Raw genomic sequence first — 24,640 nt, 5'->3', positions numbered from 1 at the left:
TTGTTTGCGACACAAAGCGGATATGCTGAATGTAAATCTGGATTAAAGGATGAATGGTCGAGGTCCCTGTCAGCTACAATTACGTACGGCCGCCACTGACGAGTGGGGCCGGTAGGAAGCACAAGGCGGAGGGAAAAAGCATACAAATTGACACTTAACCTGTGGCCATCATTTAGGGTGCTTGTTGATGCAGATCTGCGCGTGTTTTCCGGGGCCTGTGTGTGTCCAGCTAAACCCCCTTTTTTAATCTCAACTTGTGCCGCCTCATATACAGAGCGGGCATCGTGTGTGGAGTAGATAGTGCCGCTTGGTGCGTCGACGTATGTCCCTTTCATGTCTCATTCCACACAACAACGTTTCATGTTCTGCCAGCGCAGGACGGCCATAACACCACACCGATAAGAGCGGGAGCTCCAGTCAAATCTTATAGACGGTCAGTGCTGCGGAGAGATAAAGTGTTTCGTATCGAGGGGAAGGTGTTCACCCACGGCATAGTCTTCTTCTTTTTCCTTCCCCCTCCTCTTCTTCTGCTCCCTCCAGCTTCTCCCCAAATAGATAACTTACCCTGAGGGTGACTGTGAGAGGAATAACTACAATGGGAAAAAAAAAACATCAAAAGAATGTTAATGTGTTTACATTTTAATCTTTTATCGGACGCTCTTATCCAGAAAATTGCACAGGAGCAGTTGGTGTTAACTGCTTGCTTAAGAGCCCAATATAGAGTTTTTTTTTTACCTTATCAGCTATGGGATTAGAACCAGTGACTAGTTTTCCACACCACCAATGGTATCTTTCCATACTAGGCCAAAATATTTAGCGTTATAAATTGGCTGATTTGAGCCCTCAATGTTGATTAGCTGAATGCTGTCAGATAAATCATACTGTATACCAGAAAAACAGTACTTTTTACTTTTCTAAATTTGTTGGTAACCGGTTTTGTAGTACCTTTATAATAACGGTCAGTATACCACGGCCAAGAACTATGGATCCAGGCATTATCTGTGTCGTTCTTAAGAACCATGCTTTACTGGTCATATGATCACTGTGGTCTATTGGTCATATAACACCCCACCCCACGTGCCTTATTACTTAATTAACCCACTGTATTGTGACATTAATTGCCAAATAAGGAGTTAGCTGCTGGTAGGGGCATGGTACTTGGTGTGTCCCGCCAACATCTGAAATTAAGACTGTAGGCCACTTGTGTGGAGAGCCTGGCTATTGGATTTTCTGGTGATGAGGCAAAAAATGTGTCTACTGTGTCTTATACATTATCTATTGATTTAAACCTTCTATCTTTGTCCAGTGGAAAAAGGCAAGCGCCTGCTCATATTAGCACCATATATTTGGATCTTTAGATCGCACCTCTTCTAATTTCTCATGAGATGTTAGGATGATGCGATTGTTGTCCAAAACTCAGCATGCACCGCTATTCAAAATATGCATTTGGTTTGACAGAAAATAAACACGCGTATGGTCCAGTTAGCTAGTTAATAAAAGTTTTCTCTAAAACATGCTCACTGAACATAATTCAACTCAATATTATCCGCTACTATAAAACAAAATTCAACTCAACACTATCCGCTACTATAAAACATAATTCAGCTCAACACTATCCGCTACTATAAAACATAATTTAACTCAACACTATCCGCTACTATAAAACATAATTCAGCTCAATACTATCTGCTACTATAAAACCTAATTCAGCTCAACACTATCCGCTACTATAAAACAACATTCAACTCAACACTATCCGCTACTATAAAACATCATTCAACTCAACACTATCCGCTACTATAAAACATCATTCAGCTCAACACTATCTGCTACTATAAAACATCACTCAACTTATCACTATCCGCTACAAAAAACATAATTCAACTCAATACTATCTGCTACTATAAAATATCATTTAACTCATCACTATTTGCTACTATAAAACAAAATTCAACTCAACACTATCCGCTACTATAAAACATAATTCAGCTCAACACTATCCGCTACTATAAAACATAATTTAACTCAACACTATCCGCTACTATAAAACATCATTCAACTCAGCACTATCCGCTACTATAAAACATCATTCAACTCAACACTATCCGCTACTATAAAACATCATTCAACTCAACACTATCCGCTACTATAAAATATCATTTAACTCATCACTATTTGCTACTATAAAACATAATTCAGCTCAATACTATCTGCTACTGTAAAACCTAATTCAGCTCAACACTATCTGCTACTATAAAATATCATTCAACTCAACACTATCCGCTACAATAAAACATCATTCAACTCAACACTATCCGCTACTATAAAACATCATTCAACTCAACACTATCTGCTACTATAAAACATCATTCAACTCAACACTATCCGCTACAATAAAACATCATTCAGCTCAACACTATCTGCTACTATAAAACATCATTCAACTCAACACTATTTGCTACTATAAAACATAATTCAGCTCAACACTATCCGCTACTATAAAACATCATTCAACTCAACACTATCCGCTACTATAAAACATAATTCAACTCAATACTATCTGCTAATTTAAAACATCATTCAACACAACACTATCCGCTACTATAAAACATCATTCAACTCAACCCTATCCGCTACTATAAAACAACAAAACTGCATAACTCAAAAACTAGACTCATATTCATTTCATCTAAACTAATAGAGATCTTAAGCAGTAAAACTTCAACAAATGATCATTCATAAGCAACAGGTGTTAAGGTGGACCACAATACATTGTTTGTGTGTAGACATTAGAAACATGCCCAGTACTCTGTTTCTCAGACTTTTATGCTTTATTCATGGAGACTGGGAAAGATAGAGTAGACTTTCTGCTGAAAGAGCAGTAGCAGAACGGACTAAAACCCACGCTGCAGCAGTTCATCTTCACCAGGAGCAACAGCCCAGACACCAGTTAGCTAGACTTTCAGCTGTAACAGGATTGGTCGTTATTGTACTGACCAAGTTATCCCTGTGTTTTTGTCTGAGTCAATCTGTGAGTTAGGTCTGAGTTACCTCTTGAGTTTATCGTCAATGCAAGGCAGTAATAGCAGTCGAGGAGGAGAGAGCAAGGGAGGAAGTGAGAGAGTGGAAGGAGAAAAAACGATGTGCATAGTTTGTAACACTGACATCTCCACATTCCGTCTCCAACCAGCCTTGAATATGAATCACTGAATCTCAACTAGCTACAAATTGTTTGAAATCTTATGTCAATTTGTCTATTCAGTGTACACACATAGAGCTGTCATAATATGACATTATAGCTTTACTTAGGTGCCAACACGATACGTAAAGCAGTTCTTCTGATTCTCACGATTCTGTTCGAATACTGTTTAAATATTTTGATTTTATTGTGAGTTGATGTTCTGGGCATATTACTTCCCAGATGTCTGCTGCAGAGAGTCAAGTAAAAGTAATGAGAGAATGTCATCAGAAGACAGTTTTCATCAGACAATGAGATGAAAATGCTAAAAAAACTAATTGTCTGCCTTTTTAGAGTTGGAGAACAAGCTTTTAAGGAAAACAATTGTATTTTTAGTGAGAAACTAACCTGCCCTTTGCAATACAGTGTTGGGCAATACAGTATCATTCATGTAGATTTGTATCTTCTAAAAAAGCTCTGCAGGATCTAGGCGTGTCTAGCAGTGGTCACATATAGAAGCAGAACGCACCTCAGAGTGCAATCAAAACAAAGATCTAACCACAAGCTTAGACATTTCTTACTCAATTCGAAACATGGATTTAAAATATGTAAATTTTATAGATTTATTTGACAAACATTTTAGAAGATCCTGATTCATAAGAATCTAGAACAGGTTTTTATTGCCAACAGCATGATCGTTGAACCTCTGACGGGCACCTAGTAAATTCATATGGAACCATTAATGACAGCATTTCTGAGGTTGGCAACACCGGCAGTGATATTCTGAATCTTTTTTTTTTTTTTTTTGATTAGCTCTCAAAAGTCTTATATGAACATATCTGATGTCACTGGTCAAAAGCTCAGTTAGTGGGACAAATGTCTGAATTGGTGTGACTGTAGAAAGTCCAGAAGTCCAATAATATTTACCAATATGTTCACATCAGATCCTTTTCAGAGAGGATCTGAGTGAGATTTTTTTTTTTAAAGAGATTTTCCTGCCTATGTTAATACAGATACCAAGAGCATCCCACCATTAACTTAAAGGTTGCTAAATCGAATCCCAGAGCTGGGAAGGTGAAAATATTGGTCTTTGTGTCCCTGAGAACCCTGATTGCTCCCTCAGTTGGACCTTGTGTGCAAACTGACAAATACCCCCTCTCCTTTTCCATGCCAATTTTCATTGCTCTCCCCTCATGCATATGTAAAGAGGGGAGGGATCTGATAACCCATTGATAGGACGTGACAGCTGTCCTTCAAAGAAATGTATTTTGACTCTCAACCGCGGCTAACTAAGAGAGAACGTGATCTCCACGAGACAGAGGAACATGTTTTCTAATCTTCCTTGGCAGATACAGGGCGGCACGGACACTTACGACTCACTCATCTTCAATGAGCTGTTTGATTCCACACACACTCGCACACGTGCGCGCACACTCCTCTGCAGTGAATTAGCATAATCACGGAGTAATAAGCGGAGCCGTGGCGTGCCACGCGGCCTCTCTGCACAGCTAGCGCCGCTGCTCGGGTGGGGGGGTAGGGGATGAATGGGATACGGGAAAAGAGTGTGTGCTCGTGTGTGGGTGTGTTTTTGTGTGTGTGTGTGTGTGCGTGTGTGTGCGCATTCTGTGATATTTTATTCTTGTGATGTCAACAGTGGCCCCTGTCTCGCTGCACCACATTTGTAAAGGAATTCATAAAAAAAAAAAAAAAAAGAAACATCACAATTCGCAGGCGCGCAGGAGCGTACCGCTGGCAGAAGTGTTTCTCCATTCGGCACGCAGCAGAGCAGCACGTTTTTGTTAGCGGCTAAGTGGTTATAGATTGCAATGTAACGCAAGGCTTTGCGCGAGTCACGGCGTCGCTTGCCGGTTCCGCGGCTCGGCGCACGCTCATTATGCTCCACGTCGGGGAAGTGAGGCGTTTTCAAAGGAGGACGGCCAATGCTCGGCTGCACACGTCCTGAAAGCGCCCCGACACGTCAGGGTTGCCCTGAGGTCTGGGTATCAGAGACACACGGAACACCCCCCCCCAACACACACACACACTGCAGGTGGATCACCGCGCACGTCTGACATCACGGAAACAAAATTTTAGACCCGTGTTACTTGGGGAAGTAACACGGCGTTCTGCTTCAGTGCAGACTGCAGGTACCCATGAAAGGTAGAAGTGCGTCGTGTGTGCGTGCTAGTACCCTCGAATAGCAGCTGGGCTTGGAGACCGCCTTCACCCATCATGCATTGTGGTGGAAAGTGAGATCCTCCGCCACCTGCCCGGCTGTCTCTCTGGTGTGCCAGCTACTGTGTCGTTAATCCTCTACCCGCTGCCAGCCCAGGTGAGAATGTGCTATAATGGTACAGGCACACGTTGAGCTACCACGCTTTTCACCTCAGCATGAATAGGCTGTGAATGTCATACGTTGTGTTACTCAGCCGCGCTGCTCGGCCCTGTTTCTCCTGTCACGGCGGCTTATTTCTCCGACACGACTAAAGGTGGGCGCGGTGTTGACGTTTCGGCTGAGCTCACGCGCACACACACACACACGCACGCGCACGCACACACACGCGCACGCAAGTGCACACGGAATGACATGCGCAAGTGCACGCTGAGGATTGTACCCGGTCCAAGGTGATACTCTCCCCTGTTGAGACCACTCCACTGACCTCCTTTTTTCACCAAGAAACACACGCCCACACGCGCTGAAATGAAATGGGGGAGGCAGAGCTTTTCACTTGAGGTCATCGGACACGCGCACACACACACACACACACACACACACACACACACACACACACACACTCTCACCCAGGAAGTCTTCCACCCCCCAGCACCTATTCCCCTCTCATCAGCCCCCTGCCCTCCTCCCGGCTCTCAAGGCTCTGAGGGTGACAGATATAGAACACAGGCAGACTGAAGTCTTAAATATTCATGAATGTGCACCTGCCAGTTGACACGAGTGCCTCGGCGGTCTGGTGAGTGTGTGTTAAGGAACTAGTGTGCGTGTGTGTGTGTGAAAAAGGAGACTGGGTGGGTTTACGTTGATGTCTATGCTGAAGTGTATGTGTGTGTGTGTGTGTGTGTGTGTAGTTGTGAGTGGGTGGATGTAAAGGTGTAGTGCCGTCCTAGCCTGGGGGCTGGCGTGTATAGCTGCAGGCGTTATGTTGAGATGTATACTAGCTTGTCTACCGCAGTACGGTCTACAGACGGCCCAGCATGCCGAGCTAGTTATCAGCGTTCGGTGAGTAACTCACGTAGAGCCACTAGCCCCTTATAATTGGGTTCCCTCTCAGGTTCGGCCTGTGCAAACCTTCCTGATCTCACCAGCCTACATTCTGTCGAACCTTCACTGAGAGCGAATGAAAGCTTGATCAGAGGGGTTCTTATGAGACCGACCCGTGAAAAGATAATGGATGGTGTTTTCATCTCATTCCTGTAGCTGAAGAGTAAGAATGCCCTGTCTCATTGTCTATAAAATTACAATTCAAAAAGGCTTTAATGTCATGGGAAACAATTGTTTAAATTCCCAATCAATGGTAAAGTTATTTATTTATTTTTCTTATTTTTTTTTCTTTTAGTTTTATATAGTTATTTCATATATTTATATAGTTACATATATAGATAGTTATATAAATGGTTATATTCAGTGGGGCTCGAAGGTTTGGGCACCCCAGGTAAAAATGTGTATTAATGTGCATAAAGAAGCCAAGAAAAGATGGAAAAATCTCCAAAAGGCATCAAATGACAGATTAGACATTCTTATACTCTTTGATTTTATTTCCATCATTTACACTTTCAAAATAACAGAAAACAAAAAAATGGCGTCTGCAAAAGTTTGGGCACCCTACAGAGTTAATACCTTGTACTGCCCCCTTTGGCAAGTATCACAGCTTGTAAACGCTTTTTGTAGCCAGCCAAGATTCTTTCAATTCTTGTTTGAGGTATCTTCGTCCATTCTTCCTGACAAAAGTCTTCCAGTTCTTTGAGATTTCTGGGCTGTATGTCACGCACTGCTCTTTTAAGGTCTATCCATAGATTTTCAATTATGTTGAGGTCAGGAAATCGTGAAGGCCATGGCAAAACCTTCAGTTTACGCCTCTTGATGTAATCCACCGTGGATTTTGAGGTGTGTTTAGAATCATTATCCATTTGTAGAAGCCATCCTCCCTTTAACTTCAGCTTTTTCACAGATGGCATCAAGTTGGCGTCCAAAATTTGCTGAAATTTTATTTAATAAATTTTTCCTTCTACTCATGAAATGCTGCAATACAACCCCAAAGCATGATTGATCCACCCCCATGCCTAACAGTTGGACAGAGGTTCTTTTCATTACATTCTGTGCCCTTTCTTCTCCAAACGTACCTTTGCTCATTCCGGCCAAAAAGTTCTATTTTAACCTCATCGGTCCACAGAACTTGTTTCCACAATGCATCAGGCTTGTCTATATGTTCATTTGCAAACTTCAAACGCTGATTTTTGTGGTGAAGATGTAGAAAATGTTTTCTTCTGATGACTCTTCCACGAAGACCATATTTGTACAAGTATCTCTTTATAGTGGAATGGTGTACCAAAACTCAAGTTTCTGCCAGGTCTTTCAGGATGGATTGTGCAGTCAAACGTGGGTTTTGACTTGCTTTTCTCACAATCCTGCGAGCTGTTCTGTCTGATATTTTTCTTGGTCTTCCAGATCTTGCTTTAACTACCACTGTTCCTGATGACTGCCATTTCTTAATTACATTATGAACAGAGGATATTGGCATCTGAAAACGCTTTGCTATCTTCTTATAGCCTTCTCCTGCTTTGTGAATGTCAACTATTTTCAGTTTCAGTTTTCTAGACAACTGCTTAGAAGAACCCATGGTGCTGATTGTTGGGATTTATTTTGGGGAGATTTTTCCATCTTTTCTTGGCTTCTCTATGCATATTAATGCAAATGTTTGCCTGGGGTGCCCAAACTTTCTAGCCCCACTGTATATATATAAAGATAGTTATAGTAAACAATTGAAATCAAAGTAAACAATTGAAATCACAGGCTGTTCTAACTTGCATGGATTTCATCACGGCAACTCATAATGTGACTCAGTAGTGTGTTTGGCCCCCACGTGGCTGTATGCACTCCTGACAACGTCTGGCCATGCTCCTGATGAGACGGTGGATGGTGTCCTGGGGGATCTCCTCCCAGACCTGGATCAGGGCATCAGTGAGCTCCTGGACAGTCTGTGGCGCTACTTGGCGTTGTCGGATGCACCGATACATAAGGTCCCAGAGGTTCTCAATCAGATTCAGGTCTGGGGAACGTGAGGGCCAGTCAATGGCATCAATGCCTTCATCATCCAGGAACTGCCTACACACTCTGGCCACATGAGGATGGGCATTGTCCTGCACCAGGAGGAACCCAGGGCCCGCTGCACCAGAGTAAGGTCTGATGATGGGTCTGAGGATTTCATCCCGGTACCTAACAGCAGTCAGGGTACCGTTGGCTAGCACGTGGAGGTCTGTGTGACCCTCCAAGGATTTGCCTCCCCAGACCATCACTGACCCACCACCAAACCGGTCATGCCGGAAGATGTTGCAGGCAGCATAACGTTCACCACGGTGTCTCCAGACTCTGTCACGTCTGTCACATGTGCTCAATGTGAACTGCTCTCATCTGTGAAGAGAACGGGGTGCCAATGGCGGACCTGCCAATTCTGGTGTTCTCTTGGCGAATGCCAATCAAGCTGCACGGTGCTGGGCGGTGAGCACAGGTCCCACTTGAGGACATCAGGTACCACCTCATGCTACCAGCAGTAACAATGACAATAGCAAAAAAACAAGAGAAGAATAGTCAGGAAGGATAAGGAGAGAGCAATCGCCTGCAGCCACCACCTGTTAACCTGCAAACCATTCCCCTTTTGGGGTTTGTTTTGGTGCAAACTGCCAACAGGTGACATTGATTCTCAATAATTTATGCTCCATAACCGGACAGAGTGATATCCCTGAAGTTTCATTGACATGGTGTTGTACTGAGATGATTACGTGTTCCCTTGTTTAGTTTTCTATGCACTCCACAGGTTTCTCTTTTCTCATGACAATGGCTCACAAATCTTGCTTTTAGTGACTGATAACTCGTTTCTCTGTCTCTTCCTCGCAAACTCTCCCACTCCACCTCTCCTGCTTTCTCTCTCTCTCTGTATCCCCTGTCTCTCTTTGTCTCGGTCCCTTTCTCTCACTCTTCCTTTTTCCTCTCTCACCTCTCTCTCTCTCTCATTCTCTCTCTCTGTTACGGTTTGGTACTCCCTCTCTCTCTCGTGTTTCAAATAGCTCTCCAGTAGCGGTCCCAGTCAGGATATAACACGGCTCTCAACACAGCATCAGAGCAAGGCGCTGGAGGTGTTGCGTCTAGTGTGGCTGGATGTTGCAACCCCCAAAACGCGTATTCAGCCCACGTTGGTTCGGGTAGGGAGCAGATACACGCATAAAGACGCCAGCCAAATGGAGGCTGGGGATGGGACACACGCCGGCGACTTTCTATTCATTTGGTGTGAGAATCACTGTCTTGATTAGAATAGGGATAAGGCAGGGGCCTCTAAAAAGCTTATCTACCTCCCTATCTTTTTGTGTTTGTGCGTGTGTTTGTGTGTGCGGTTGTGTGTTTGTTTGTTTGTTACAAGCAAGCATCCCTTGAGCGTTTGATGCTGGCTAGTTGTTGAGAGTGGTGTCTCTCGGTGGATTAACGTCTCTACACCCACATAACCTGGTTCACCACTGGCACTTGGGATAGCTAGAGAGACAGAGATGGTGGGAGAGAGAGAGAGGGACAGAGATAGTGGGATAGTTAGAGAGAGAGAGAGAGAGAGAGAGAGATGGTGGGATAGTTAGAGAGAGAGAGAGAGAGAGAGAGATGGTGGGATAGATAGAGAGAGAGAGAGAGAGACAGAGATGGTGGGATAGTTAGAGAGAGAGAGACAGAGATGGTGGGATAGTTATAGAGAGAGAGACAGAGATGGTGGGACAGTTAGAGAGAGAGAGAGAGAGAGAGAGAGAGAGATGGTGGGATAGTTAGAGAGAGAGAGACAGAGATGGTGGGATAGTTAGAGAGAGAGAGACAGAGATGGTGGGATAGTTAGAGAGAGAGAGACAGAGATGGTGGGATAGTTAGAGAGAGAGAGACAGAGATGGTGGGATAGTTAGAGGGAGAGAGAGAGACAGAGATGGTGGGATAGTTAGAGAGAGAGAGAGAGACAGAGATGGTGGGATAGTTAGAGAGAGAGAGACAGAGATGGTGGGATAGTTAGAGAGAGAGACAGAGGAAGAGAGTTAGGGAAGGAGAGAGGGAACAATCACTAATGATGCTGTCAGACCGCATGCTACTCTTTGAAGACACTGCCAGCAGATTGTGTGTGTTCTTGTGTGCATGGGAAAGGTGTGTATGTGTGTGTGTGCACGCACGCGCGCTCTGGTGTTTGCGCCTGTTGCGGTGTGTGCGCCTGTAGTGGTGTGTGCCATGTCTGTGGGTGAATCAGACCAATTCTCCGTCACTGTCAAGTGGTGAATTTGTAAGGAAAGCTGTCTGCCTGCTCTCTAAACAAGTCTAAGAAAGGCCTTTTGTGTCTGTCAATCTACCACTCTTTCATTTTTGTTGTCTCGAAAAGCTCTCGACAACCACAGATATAATGGCGCGCCCCCTTTCATCCAGCCCAGATGAAGGGGCAAAAAAAAAACAACAACCGTTTTTCCCATCCTGGGTGTCTGTTCTGTTCGTGGAGTGTGACAGTGCAGAGTGTGGATCTTCTCCTGGCAGTAGTGGTGCGCGTGGGGCGTTTCGAATACCTCCACAGTCTCCTACCGGGCCCAGATATAGTATGATAGGACTTGCAGGCTCTTTTTCCCAACGCCACTTAGTGTTTGTCGATCCTCAAAACGCCTCTGCAAACTGAGGCCATCGGCGCGGGCCCGACGCTTCTACAGTGCGCCGCGTAGCACAATGCACGCATCAACACGGAGTTACAACAAAGTACGGCAGCTGCCACGCTTTTGGAACAACAGCGACTAAAGACGACCAAGCGAGTGTCGGCTGATACAAATCTCCCTCGATGTGGGTGTCTCCGTTTGTTTGATCGTACACACATTTAAAAGTTTGGAAAGACTTCCATCAGTCTTAATGGTGCCCCTGGGAGCCGGGGATTCAGAATTCTGCCAGCCGAGGAGCGAAGGGGAAGGAGCGTTTTAATCACGGCCGTGAAAGGCAGCCGTCTTTCTTCCACTCGCTCACTCTTTCTCTCTCTTCCTCTCACCCAGTCTCCCCTGCATGCACACTCTTTATCCCGTCTTCTCTCTCTCTTTCACACACACTATCTGTGCCCCCCAACACACACACACACACACACAAGTTCCTGTTTTTCTGTTAACTTTGCTGGAGGCATTCGTTTCCCACACCTCTTCTCCTTTCGAAAATATTCTCCGGCAGCTAATCAGCGTAACCTTCTCCCAGCCTTTTCTGGGGGGGGGGCGCGACGCTGCACGGTGGGGGGAACGGGAAAAACGCGTGCCCCCGCTTTCTCTGTCCCCTCGTTCCCCTCGTCCCCCGGGCACCGGGTTGCCAGCGTGGATCCGCGTCTGTGAAGATAGCAACGCTCCTGTTTTTGATGTCTGACATCTCAGAAAAGGGTGGAAGCGGGGCGACAGAGGGGGTGGGGGAGTGGGGGGGGGGGTTATTCCGAGATGTACCTTTAATTCCGTGTATCCTGGCTCATCCTGAAGCGAAAGGTGTGTGTGTGTGTGCGCGCGCGCGCGCGTTTATGCATTCATGCCTGTCGACCTTTGCGTTTGCTTGCGCGCACGTCTCTGCGTGTGTGGGAAAGGTGCGATGTGCCAATTAAGGAACCAACACCAAACTTGTTTCCGGAGCCTTCTGACACAGTTGGTTACAGCACAGCCGCGTACCCATCCAAAGCCTCCTCACCCTAATACAAAGAAGAAGAACCATGGTAGTTCCAGGGGACTACTTTTCTCTGGGTCATGGCGAGGCTTTGATCTTGAAGGATCATGAGCTAAAACAAGGCCCAGGGCAGACTTTTCCTCTTTTCTCACTCAATCTCTTTTTCCTTTTTTCTCTTTGTGTGTCTCTTTTTGTCTTTCCCTGTCTTTCTCTCATTCCAGGGTTCTGCTTTAAATGTCACCATTTGGTTGTGACAGTGACCTGTTTCTCGCCTTCAGACTTGGAGGACATGTTTCACGCCCACGCTTTACGCCGCAAATGATGTTCCTATCTGAATCAGTTGGATAATGTAATGTGAATGGTGAAAATAATGAGAGTCATTTGAAAAGTCCTTAACGTGTTAGATGTGCCTCTTAAACTCCTTATGCGCCCACTTTACATTCCAAACTATGTATCAGTGTCGAAGACTAATAAATATTTGCTTGATTTGTAGCAACAAGAACATTTATTATTAAAAGCCAATGACAAAAGTTTTGTAAAAAGCTAACATAGTTAAATAATTAATATTGTGTCCAAGGTGGCAGCACTTATTTGTTTTTCACGTTGTCTTATTTTGGATTGGTTGTAATTCTGTTATACTGGATGTCATTTCTGCAAGGCCATGCCTCCAAATCTCTTCATGTCTCCTTGGAGGTCTGGAAACTATTGTATTTCAAAAAAAGACCTGCTTGCACCTGCTTTCTATTGGATGTTACATGTCAAGAACACCTCCCCCCGCACACTTGGTAAAAGCCTTGTTGATATGGTTCCTTTAGCATATAATCCAGATATTTCAAATATATTCCAGAGAGGTATTAGTTCCATATGCTAGTTTGCAACAGTAAAAGTGTAATTATATTTTCGGAAAGTGTGCTTTATTTACAAATGCCATTTCATTGAACTGATGAAAAGGCATGTTTCTCCTAACAACTCTTAAAATAGCATCCTACCATCGCCCCACATGTTCATTGGTTAATTCATTAGGTAGCCATTTAACGGCAGCTTCACATTGGTAAAAGTTTATTTCATAGGCTGTTTAGCAGTGTAAAGTGTCGTTAGAATGTGCAAAGATTTAAGGCTGAATGATAAGGTAAAAATAGATGAATACTGGTTATGTTTAATGTTATTTGTGTTCCACTACTTTCCGTTTTCTTATGTCTTGCTACTGTGAATGCACATTGCTATATTTCGACCTAACAAATGCACAAGTGTATCAGTGTTCTGCCCCAGTGTACGCCGTTTTGGGTAAGGCAGCTTTCCGATTTGCTCAGGTTTTAGGTTGATCCTTTCCAGGCTGTCACTTGTTCTTTTCCTATGATTTGGCTGGGTCTATCAGTCTTTCCTGGGGCTGTGTGGGGCCTGGTCAGTGTTAGACCTTCTCTCGGCTTATATCTCTGTGCATGACTTTGTTATGGATGATTTGAGAATCGCCTTCCTTCGTGTGGGTGTAATGTAATAGCTCTGTTGGGATAATTAGTGGGTGTAGTTATAATTCTGCTCTGCATGCATTATTTGGGGTTTTGTGTTGTTCTCTGGGGATACTTTTGCAAAATCCAGCATGCAGAGTCTCAGTTATGTGCTTATCCCATTTTGTGAATCCTCTTTCTCTACCCCTCTCTCCTCTACCCTTTCTTTCACTCCACACCCTCCTCTTTCTCCCCTCCTTCCCCCTGTCGGCACTGTGTATCTATTATGCATCAGTATGTACAGTATATATATATATATATATATATATATATATATATATATCCCATTGTGCCATCACAAAGACAATCAGGTCAACTGAGAGGAATGTTTCCTCTACCCATGTGGGTCCCGTAGAGTAGACAGCACTGGAGTCTGTAACATATCGTGTGTGTGTCTTGCTACAGCATGGAGAGAACGGCAGAGCTCTGAGGAGCGAGAGGGTAGAAAAAGCGAACTTTAGGTATAGAAAGTGTGCAGGAAGAAATGCAAAAAAAAAAAAAAAAAACGAGGGAAGAAAAGAGAGGAAGGTGGAATCGTAGGCACTTCTCATTACCCGCTCATCTCTCCAAGAAACAAAAGAACTCTGAGCCCTCTTCCCGAACTGCGAGGAAGGTGTTTGATACCCCAATTCTCTTTCTCCATACTTAATTGCAAGCCCCCCCCCCCCCCCCCCCCCCCACCTTCCAATCTCCTCTGATAGGCTTACTGTATTTTACAGCCCTTGGGAGCTCATTAGGCCCAGACGAGTGGCACCGGAGAGGCGCCAGTGCAGATGGGTCCCTAGCGATTGTTACAATGCGTGCCACCGGGGTACTGTGGGCCGGAGTGATGAGGTGGTGTGGGTGGCTCAGGGAGCAAGACACTGTGGGCCGGAGTGATGAGGTGGTATGGGTGGCTCAGGGAGCAAGACGTGGCGCCTGTGAGCTGTGTATCACTCCAGATCCCTGCTGAACCTGCGCGAGTCATCCAGGCAGGGGGGCTCCGACAGGTCACGTCATCCCCATGGGTGTTTAGCGCGTCCCTACGGGCAGCCCGCCGCCTCGCCAGGCCCACCGATGTGTGGTTAAACGAAGCCGGACGTTGGGGTTGTTCTTGAACAAGCGGAGAAATTCACGACTTGGTTGGAAACGTGTTTGTGAGTGACCTCGTTTGCCTAAGTGATCGTCGGATCAGCTGCAGATATACCCCAGAGGCGTCAACCCAGCAGTACGTGGTCAGCTTCGTTCCACTGGCTTCGTGTGTAGTCCATCAGCTCATCCACCGACTGCTGACGTGCAGGAAAATCCACCTGACACGCGCTTTTCTAAAACATACACCCATTGACATTTATCAGCCGTCCTGCTGAAAACACACCAGAGCCGCGCCACCTGTGCAGTGGCATTCCTGTGCTGCTGACGGCGGTTTCACTAGCGTGCATCACCGAGACCGGGTTCGCACAGTGGCCTGTCCCTATCCTCCGTTCCTCACGTACAGAGCTAGCGTACTGTTACATATTCACGCCCACTCCATAGTTAATGTAAACAGTGGGGGGGTAAAGGTTTCCGGTATATATGCAAATTTAAACAAAAAAATATGTTATGTGGGAGTAAAAGGGAGAGGGAAATTAGGTAAATAATGTAGAGAACAGGGGATGCAAACGTAACCAGGGTTATTCTTACCCTCTGGGTGGAGGGATGCTGGTGTTTTTTGGGTGGAGGAAGCATACAGAGAGAGAACAGGTCAGAATGCATTGCAGGATACAGTTTCTGAGCGTGTCCGGTCCAGTTACAACTGGCCGTCTGTACGTGAGGTGTTTCTGGGTGAATCCCTGTGACGACAGGTTCAATGTCAGCCGCAGCCTGTTAGTGGTTATAAACAGGAATATCTGTTTTTAACCACGATTCACGCTTTCGTCCCTCGTAGATTGTTTCCTAAGTATGTTTGTGAAATATCTAATCAGCAAGAATGTTTCTCAAGTGGGTGTGCCATGTGTGGGTGTGCCGTGTGTGGGTGTGCCGTGTGTGGGTGTGCCGTGTGTGTCCCGGTAAGACAGACGCAGAGGTCAGCCTTGTGCAAAGACGTGTTTGGCGTGTCGGAGAGTCAAATCAATCACCACGCAGTGGTAGGGACACCACCCTGTGTCACCCAACAGCAACAGCAAACATTAACACCGACAGCAGCCTCCTTCACTGTAACTTATGGACTACAATTCCACTGTACAGACTACATCTCCCATTGCAATTATGCCCCCATACACAGCCATTATGAAATGGACAGACATTACAATCCCATTACTATCCATCACGTTCGGTGTTACTCGTTCACCGAGTCCAGCTCAGGGCAACAGTAGCTCCTGCCATCCCGTGAAATACATGTATTATTTCAAGGTGGGGAGGAAAATCAATGAAAGCAATATTCCTATTGGATTTAGTTTATGCCATCGACCTCTGGCTCTGAGCTGGTTTGTAGATCGGCGAAGCGGAGAGTAGGAGAGCAGGGAGAGGCTCACCTCTCGCTAAACAACCTCTGCGTAGGTCAGGGTTAACATATTGGTGGCGCTGGCCATGCTCCGGTTGGTCATGCTTCATTATGTAGTAGATTATTATGGCATCGCCACACCGCGATTCCTCATGTTGAACACTTCCTTATTTGTTATGAGATCTGGTCATTATGTGCGAGGTGACAGGAAACATTGAACCAGCAACTTTGACTTTTGGGAGACTCACAAAAGATGACAGGGCAATGTAATGTACATATATATATGTATATATATATGTAAATATATATATTTATATGATATTTCTTCAAATGTGCCCTGTTTATGACGCTCTGAGGAACAGAAGCTGCATTCAGAAGTGCTCTCCCAGTGGGCATGCTGGGAAATCACATAGAAATATGGGTCTGCGTGTTATTTATACAACCGCATTAGAATTGATTATATTTCTGTGATTTATACCTTCAAATATTTCACACAAGTGAGTGCCAACTGAAGACAAATGGCTTTAATTAATGTATAATTAATGAATTGTTTAGGCTTTCACAAAGCGTTCTCTCTTTTTTTGCCTCATTCTCATTCCTTCTCACTTTCTCTGTCGCCCCTCAGAGGAAAAAGGTAAAATGCCACACTCATTACTCTGTGTCACTTCAAATCCTCCAGTGTAGTACTTTAGCGTCAGCTGACCAGCGGTCTGCCAGGGGTCACCAAGGGGCTGTGGTTCCTTTCTAAACACCGTCAGTAGTTTCGGGGAGTGACCCACTAATAGGTAAGGTTCGGATTGGATGAGGGGAAGCTGATCTTAGATCTGTACCACTGGAAAACCAAGGAGCTGTCCCTGAATGCATGTTTAATCGTCGTCACAGGGTGGATCTCACTAGTGCCACACTGAAAGAACGACCTGTCTGACAGGGATCCACTGCTAGGATCTGAGGGGCCATTTTCTTTTTTTTTTCTTTTTTTTTTTTACGAGCGCTGAGATTTTATGAGCAATTTTGCCTCCGCTTGCTCAGACAGCTTTCTCAGCTCCGTTGAGGTTGTGCGCACCTCTGGGGTATTGCGGTGGAAAGTTGTTTCTATCCAACACACCGCATCAATAAAGCAACATAAAAATCAGCTTAGATCATTTGTCAACTTCCTTCACTTGGCAGAAACAAGGATGTGCTGGTTGAAGCAGAACCATTTTCTATCTGCATGGGTTATGGAATGTGTTGACTGATGCTCTTAACATTACGGGAACCAATAACTGACAAAGGGGCAGGTTGAGAAAATGCCAGACTGGGTGGTTCATTTTCAGCCCAGTGGGACTGTCCAAAATGGGTGGCCATTGCTTTTAAAATGCCTGGGACAACTTCTGGCCCCTGCCTGTTTCTGGTGGGAACAGAATACAATAACTTTCAGTGAGGACTGGAGGATAACTATATGAGGTTGACACCACTTTACTAGTGATAATTAGTCACAGGAAAATAGAGCTCCCCTCTATAATATTCAAATTTGAGACACATTTCACTAGCCGGCGTTGGATGATAGCCAATCAGAAAAGGGTTGTCTGTCCCTCCTGTCAGCAGTATCCCTGGGAATGGCTCCTACCATACAATCTTTCCTTCAACCAATATGGAGGAAAAGTTCATCATTGCGATGCCTGGATTTCCAGAGCTGTATAATGTTCAAGTGTAAAGAAAGCGGTATGGGTAAAGGTCTACTTGGTGGGTCCAATGTGCGTTTATCTAATATGTCCTCATCAAATACTCAAACACTACACTAGCTACTGTACTACTACACTGTACTTTCTCCGCCTTTAGAACAATTTGAATTTTTGTTAATTTGGTCACCTTTCATTAAACTAATTATCCCATATCCTTACTCAAATAAGTGGATTGACATGATACTACAGCTAGCTACATAAGCTAGTCAATACAATATTATTTTATTAATTCCAACAAACCTTTTTGAATAAACGCGTTTGTTTTTGGTCGAGGTTGTGTGTGGTGTGTAAGACCTATGTACTTAGAATTATCTCCAAACAAATATGTAAATGATGTAGTCGAAACATAGTTTATTGAGTGTGGAGGAAATGTGAGTTACTATCCAGCTACTCTTTGATTGTTCTGTTTCTTTCTTACGAGTTAATGTTGTGTTCAAATGATATGTACTGTCATTTGTATAATATATAATACATTGTATCAGAAAGTTAGTAATGTTTTAAGAAGCTGAACTTTACAAGTTAATTGAAATACTTTTCCTCAGTACGGTTTTGGCACGAAGCTAGTTATGGGCGATTCCGTTTTAGAGGCCCTTTTACAACGTTAGTAAATGCAGCTATGCCTGGAGTAAATATAATGGTAATGAAAATGCTATTAACATAGGATGGACATTTAAAATGATACAATTATTCAGGACATGTTATAACATTTACATCTACGTTTAAAGGATAATTACACCTGACTATTCTGCTTCCATCTGAATAGATTAGTGACAGTATAGTGAATATGTTATAGTGAACAAATGTAAATGTGTGTGTGTGTGTATGGATGGCTGCTGGAGGTTATTAAGAATTAAGAGGATAGTGAAATATGTTTGAATAAACAATTTTTTATTTTTTAGATGATTTGGCAGAAATCAATATGTGCTCAGACCGAGTGCACTAAAAGTTTGCTTCTATACTGCTTCCAGAGACTTAATTGTCTGTGCAGTGCTTGCTACTGGCCCAGGTAACCCCAAGGCCTGAGGCCGGTAACACCAGCCTGTATCTCATTACAGAGCACACAGAAAATTGCCCAGCGTTGATTTTTCAGTGTTAGCTATCCATTGTTGACTCGGGTCTTAAATAACTTGTGTGAGTGTTAAATTAACACAACACTGGTGTCAAAGAACCCCAGTGTTGATGTTAATAATCAGTGCTAATTGCATTTGGACAATACAATCAACGTTTTCAAAAATTATTTGTTGTTAGTAGATTTTCAGAATTCTTTGTTTTATTGTCTTTGTTTTGCATTGCCCACTGATTACTTCGAGGGATATTATGAAAAGTAATCTGGATTTTTCTATTTTCCTAATCCAACCTGCTAATATATCCACTAATATAGCGGTTAGCTCTGGTCAGGAAGAATTCTGCTAGTCATTCTGAATGCAGGTTGTGGGAGATAAAAATAATATAGTTGTTGGATGTCCTCCAACTGGTAACTGGGTGAGATCCAGGAAATGGACACTGAGGAAGGGTTTAGGTTTCTATTTACAAAAGAAGGGTAGGAAAAGAAGGAAAAACCAAACAAACCGCTGTCCTCTGGTGAGGTAATGTTGCCTGGGGAGGCTGCACAGTGGAGGTTTTAGAAGGATGGGAGTGGGCAGCTGGGTCCTGGGCAGTGCCCTCTGTTTCTGGGATGTGTTAGGCGATATACTGTAGGGGCAGCATTGGAGTCCCATCTTCTTCTCTGGCCTCCTTGCATTCAACCTCACCCCAAGCTTTTCCTTGGGAGCCCTTACCTCTCCTGACTAGGAGGCAGTTGTGTAGCGTCGGGGCTGGCCCTGTTAGCTGACCTCTGAAGGTTTCCGGGAGCCTGCCAGCCTTCTGTGGGCGTGTTGGTGTGATGTTAGTTCCTTAGGCACGGTCGCAATCGCACCGCAGTGTTATTTACCACATTACAAACGTCCTCAGTTTGAGCTAGTATGGTCTCTGAGCCATTTTAAGACAATGATGAATTGGCATGAATTAAAACCCATCAAATGTACCTACATTCTTGTACTGTATGCGTAGTATGAGTGTATTCAGCAGTCACTTGGCCTAAGCATTAGACATGTGAGTTGTATTATATCAAATTTCCTAAAAAGGCATCCATAGTATTAACAACATGAATTGTGTTATTTGAAGTACTGTTGAGGTAGATATCATTGACCAAAACAAATCTATGTGAGTAACTACATTTTGACAAAATGGCCAGGTCAATGCACCCACGGAACACAAAGACTACTAAGCCTTATAACAAAAACCTTCCTCACACACACACACACACACACTCACACTCCATTTTTCTTTCTGCGTCCATCTCAGCCTCCTTCGACGAGCGAGCAGAACAGTGGGTGGAAATACCCCCCACTCCCCCTCCTGGCCCTGCCCCTCCATTCACAGCCCAATGCATTAACATCAGACATGCACACACGGCTCCCCTTCCCCCACCCCTGGACTCATGGTAACAATAGTCGGACCGGATGGTAGTCGGGTGGTAGTCGTCCACCGGCTGCCGTTCACCCCTTTCCTGGGCCCTGTCCCGGGGGGTCCTCCATATCGGCCCGTCCCATCTTAATGCACGTCTTCCGCAACAAATTGGCCCGTTTACTTAAGAGTCTCGCTCCGTTGCGCTTCGTCCTATGAATATTTGATAAGCCTTGTGGGGGGGGGGGGGGGGTGTAGATGGGTGACAGATACAACGACAGGGTTCCCTTATCTTATTTAGTCAGAGCCAGGCAGAAGCACTAACGTGAACACGGCCCTCTTGAGAAAGAGCCCGAAACCTGGCTGGACTGTGACCCAAATGGCCTCTCACAGTGTATCCCCTTATTAGGGCAGTACCGCAATGTGTCTCCGGCCAAGAGCAGTGCACTATGTGTGGAGTAGAATGAGACCTAGAACCTCTGTAGCACTGTCTCTCAGCTCAAACCAAGAGCAGAGCTCTGGTAGCTGATGGGGAATAACAGGAAATAGATTTTCCCTTTCTCTTCTATTCTGTCTCTGCTTTCTCTCACTGTCCCCTGGGGGGAGAGGCTATTTGATCAAATGAAACCAAAAAAACGTTCACATACTGTATAACCTTTGCTCTAATGCCTAATAATGTCTCAAAATCAATGGAGCCTGTCCTAGGTTTTCACAGTGGCCACTCCATAAAGGGATCTGGAGGGCACTGTATTTTTTGTTTTATTACCTGGGAAGAAACATCGCTGGCAGGGACCTAGGTCTCATTTTCTCCTGAAGGCCTGTTAGGGCCTCTGCTCTAACCCGGAGAAAGAGGGCTCTTGCTGGGGTTTTTATGGGGTGTCTGTGCCCTGATAGTAGGCTGCCTCTCTTCATTAACACTAAAGGAGACAGACACTCTCTGGGATGCTGATGCGGCCCTAGGGCTGCAGTAGATTGTGCTGAGCGGGCAGTGTTGGACCAGGATATGGGGTGTGTGAGTGTGTGTGCGCGTGTGTGTGTGTGTGTGCGTGTAGTGTAGTATATGTACAGTAAACTGAAGACAATATGTTCCTGCTGTTACTGAAGAGGTTAAAGAAAGAGAGAAATGCCTTGTTGTTTCTCCATGCCTTCATGGCACCGTTTTATTAATATTCAAAAAGAAAAAGAAGTGTCAATTATTTCATTCAATGGCTTGATTAGTTCGGTGGTGGGCCGCATCTAGTACCAGAACTCGCTGATGGGTCTCATGCTCATGAACCTGATGCCCCCCATGCCCCCCATGCCACCCATGCTGCCCATGCCCAAGCTGAAGTGCCTGTACTCCCCGGGCCTCAGGTACATCATCCTGCCTCGGAAGTGGGGCAGCTCGTACATGAGCCAGTGGCCTTCCGTCACGTTGCAGGACATGCAGCTGTTCATGCGATAGCGGTCCGCGATGTTCTCGCAGTCGTCCGTGACCTCGTGCGTCTGGCCTCCGAAGGCCTCCCTCTCGTAAACCTTCATCCTGTAGGATCCCTTGTGGACGGGCACCATGCGGCAGGACCTCATCCCGTTGGCCATTCCCATCAGGCTGAAGTCGGAGTGCTCCCCCTTCCTCAGGAAGTGCTGGTTGCCCGTGTAGTTGGTGCGGTCGTACAGCACGAAGCAGCCGGCCTCCACCTTGCAGGAGTGACAGCGGCTCAGGTAGATGTACATGTCCGGGCAGTCCACGCTGCACTCGTAGGAGCGGCCCATGAAGTTCATGTCCTCGTAGAAGACGATCCTGCTTTTCACATTGGCGATGGACATTTTGGCTGGGATTCTGGCTGGGTCTCTGTGCTGCTGCTGCTGTTACCGCTACGGCTCTTGGTGTTAAAATCCTGTTGTCCAAAACTTTTCTTTTTATACCTTTGGTCCCATTGTATAAACACCTGACCTGACTCAGCAACATGGCATTGAGGCCCATAGTGCACAGAGGCTTGTCCACATTCCACGGACTGGGTCCCTCAAAAGACCTTTAAAAGGCTGTTTTCTTTCAGAACATAATAACACAATACCTTTGTCAAATAGTTAACAATAAAGAGCCACACCCTTGGAAATGTAAAGTGTGCATTATATATGTATGTATGATGTAATATATAATACAATACAGTTGTTCCATTAGTGAATACAGAAGGATATGATTATTCTAAAACCGCAACAGATGGTGTAACTAATTTTCATGTTATAAAAAGATTAATGTTATTAAAATATATTTAGTAAAAGAAAAAAACATTAATACAAAGCCATGTTTCAGTGTTTAAGCAGTACATAGTATGTTCTGGGGGCGGGGGGGGGGGGGGGGGGGCATTGTGCATAACTGGTCTGTCATGAATTCAACAGAATTGATCTTAGCATCAACAGTGAGATCAAAATTAGTAATATGGCTTTACCACCAGTCTGCCTGGGTAGCATGCTGCCAGCCATCAGTAGTTAAACCAGCTATAACTTGGACATCGAAGGAGTTAAAAGATGGGGAGTCACGTCTCTTAGACTTGGTGGCCTTCGTCGGCAGCTAATTAAATCACCCGCTACTCATTTGGCGTAACGTGGCTTTAATTTGATCAGAGGCCAGGTCAGGAAGGGGTTCCAGGAAGCAGTGGCAGAGGAAAGAGGGCTGAGAGAGGAAGAGAGAGAGAGGCTGTTGACACAGAACAAATACAGCGCTGGGGAGAGCATAGTAACCACATTAACTCCAGAGCATGGGGTGGAGGGCCGACAGCAGGGGAAAGACGGACGGTTCGGTGCAGAGAAAATAAAATAGTGTAGGTTGTGTTTGTCCGCAGAACTGGTAGTGAGGAATATTTCATAATAGTGTTCAACAAGGAATGTTGTTGGGGAAAAAGGTCAGGTGCTAAGCTAACAGCAGGTATAGACTTACAGTGACTTATAGCCATTGTGGTAGAAATGTTGTTGACTACCCGCCAGGAAATCCAGCGCTGAGATGCAAAGCGACGTGCTCAGCCCCGGGGTCCTGAGCTTAGTGATGAGCTTGTAAGGAGCCACGGTGTTGACCACTGAGCTGTAAACAGCGTTCTCACACAGGTATTCCTTTTGTCCGTATGAGACAGAGTAGTGTGGAGAGCATTCAAAATGACATTGTCTATGAATCTTCTAAGGCTGTATGCAACTTGGAGTGGGTCCAGTGTCTGGGATATTGATGTTGAGCATTTTATGTCTGCAGATTTTGAGAGTGCAACTTGACAATGAAATACCTTGGTATGTGTCTGGCCCCACGTTAACCAGTTTAAATGTTTTACTAACATAACCACAAAGTTGCCATAATAAGCAGGTGCTGTCAAGCCTCATAGAAGGTAAATAACACATTTAGTAGGCTTGCATTGCTGGGCAGCTTGCTCATAGGTATTCAATTGTTTTCCGTGATAGTTTGTAGGTTTATAGATTTGATTGATTGATGTATTGAAGAAGATTCTATGTTCAGAGAAGTCTAAATAGAGGTTTTTGGTCTCAATGCAAGGGCATTATTTGGCGCAAGCCTAACATCGCACATCATTTTGAGAATACCATCCCTACTATGAAGAGTGGTGGTAGCAGCATCATGCTATGGGGATGCTTCTCTGCATCAGGGCCTGGATAGCTGGTGAAGATATGGGCAAAATGGATTCAGCAAAGTACAGAGAAATCCAGGAAGAAAGTCTTCAAGAATCCTGGTACTTGGGAGAAGATTCAGAAAAAAATCAAAGCCAAAGTCACAATGTCCTTGAGTGTCCCAATCAAAGCCTGGGATTTTTATGCAATCAATTATTTGCACTTTTTTTGTATTTCTAATTAACTTTTTGTAGATTTTATTTTCTTTGACTTTATGGACTTGATCAGGTTAATCCATTCTGGTTTCATGTCATAACACAATAAAATGTGGAAATGTCCAAGGGGGTGAATCATTTTGAGAGCCACAGTTACATTAGAACTTGCTCACCAGTTGCACACCTCTCCCCTCTCTTGTCATCCATTGTACATCTACTGAGATAAACTAATGACATATGTTTTAACATCCTCTGTTAAAAAAATAATTGACTATTCAAGCTTTCTGATATTGATAGTTCTGATAACTCAAATGGTTAAAACTGTGAATAGTTGAATGAAGAAACCCACTTAACTGAACATGTTAGGGGTTTGTTGTCAAGGTGCTGACAGTGAGTCCTGTCAGGGCGACATTGTGACTGTGCTCATTTCATGCCCTCACTGCCTTCTGACACCAAATACTACATAGGAAAACTGGATTCACACTTGTTTGGTATTCAAGGGTTAGTCTATGAGATGAATTTAAAGGTGGACTCAAAGGGGGTGGACACCATTTTTTGTGTTGAATTGATAAATAAATTACGCCAGGATCGATGAAGATTTAATCTGTGGTACTTCTTG

At 44.6% G+C, this 24,640-nt stretch overlaps 2 protein-coding genes across 2 annotated transcripts in view; one reads left to right on the top strand and one right to left on the bottom strand.

Annotated features, from left to right (window-relative positions):
• The first annotated feature begins 5,383 nt into the window (after positions 1-5,383).
• The window catches only part of LOC105023182, a 41,069-nt gene continuing 21,812 nt past the window's right edge, over positions 5,384-24,640 (top strand). The window contains exon 1 of the mRNA XM_034289805.1: positions 5,384-5,510. The gene's annotated coding sequence lies outside the window, so the exon portion shown is untranslated. The remainder of the gene's footprint in view (positions 5,511-24,640) is intronic.
• Positions 21,369-22,270, bottom strand: LOC105023142 (gamma-crystallin M3). Its single transcript, XM_010892097.3, has one exon. The coding sequence runs from the start codon at positions 22,025-22,027 to the stop codon at positions 21,458-21,460; it is 570 nt and encodes a 189-aa protein (XP_010890399.1). The 5' UTR covers positions 22,028-22,270; the 3' UTR covers positions 21,369-21,457.

The sequence above is a fragment of the Esox lucius genome, chromosome 22 (genome assembly GCF_011004845.1).
Source record: "Esox lucius isolate fEsoLuc1 chromosome 22, fEsoLuc1.pri, whole genome shotgun sequence".
NCBI classification, from domain to species: domain Eukaryota; kingdom Metazoa; phylum Chordata; class Actinopteri; order Esociformes; family Esocidae; genus Esox; species Esox lucius.
This window is presented reverse-complemented; position numbering and strand designations above follow the sequence as displayed.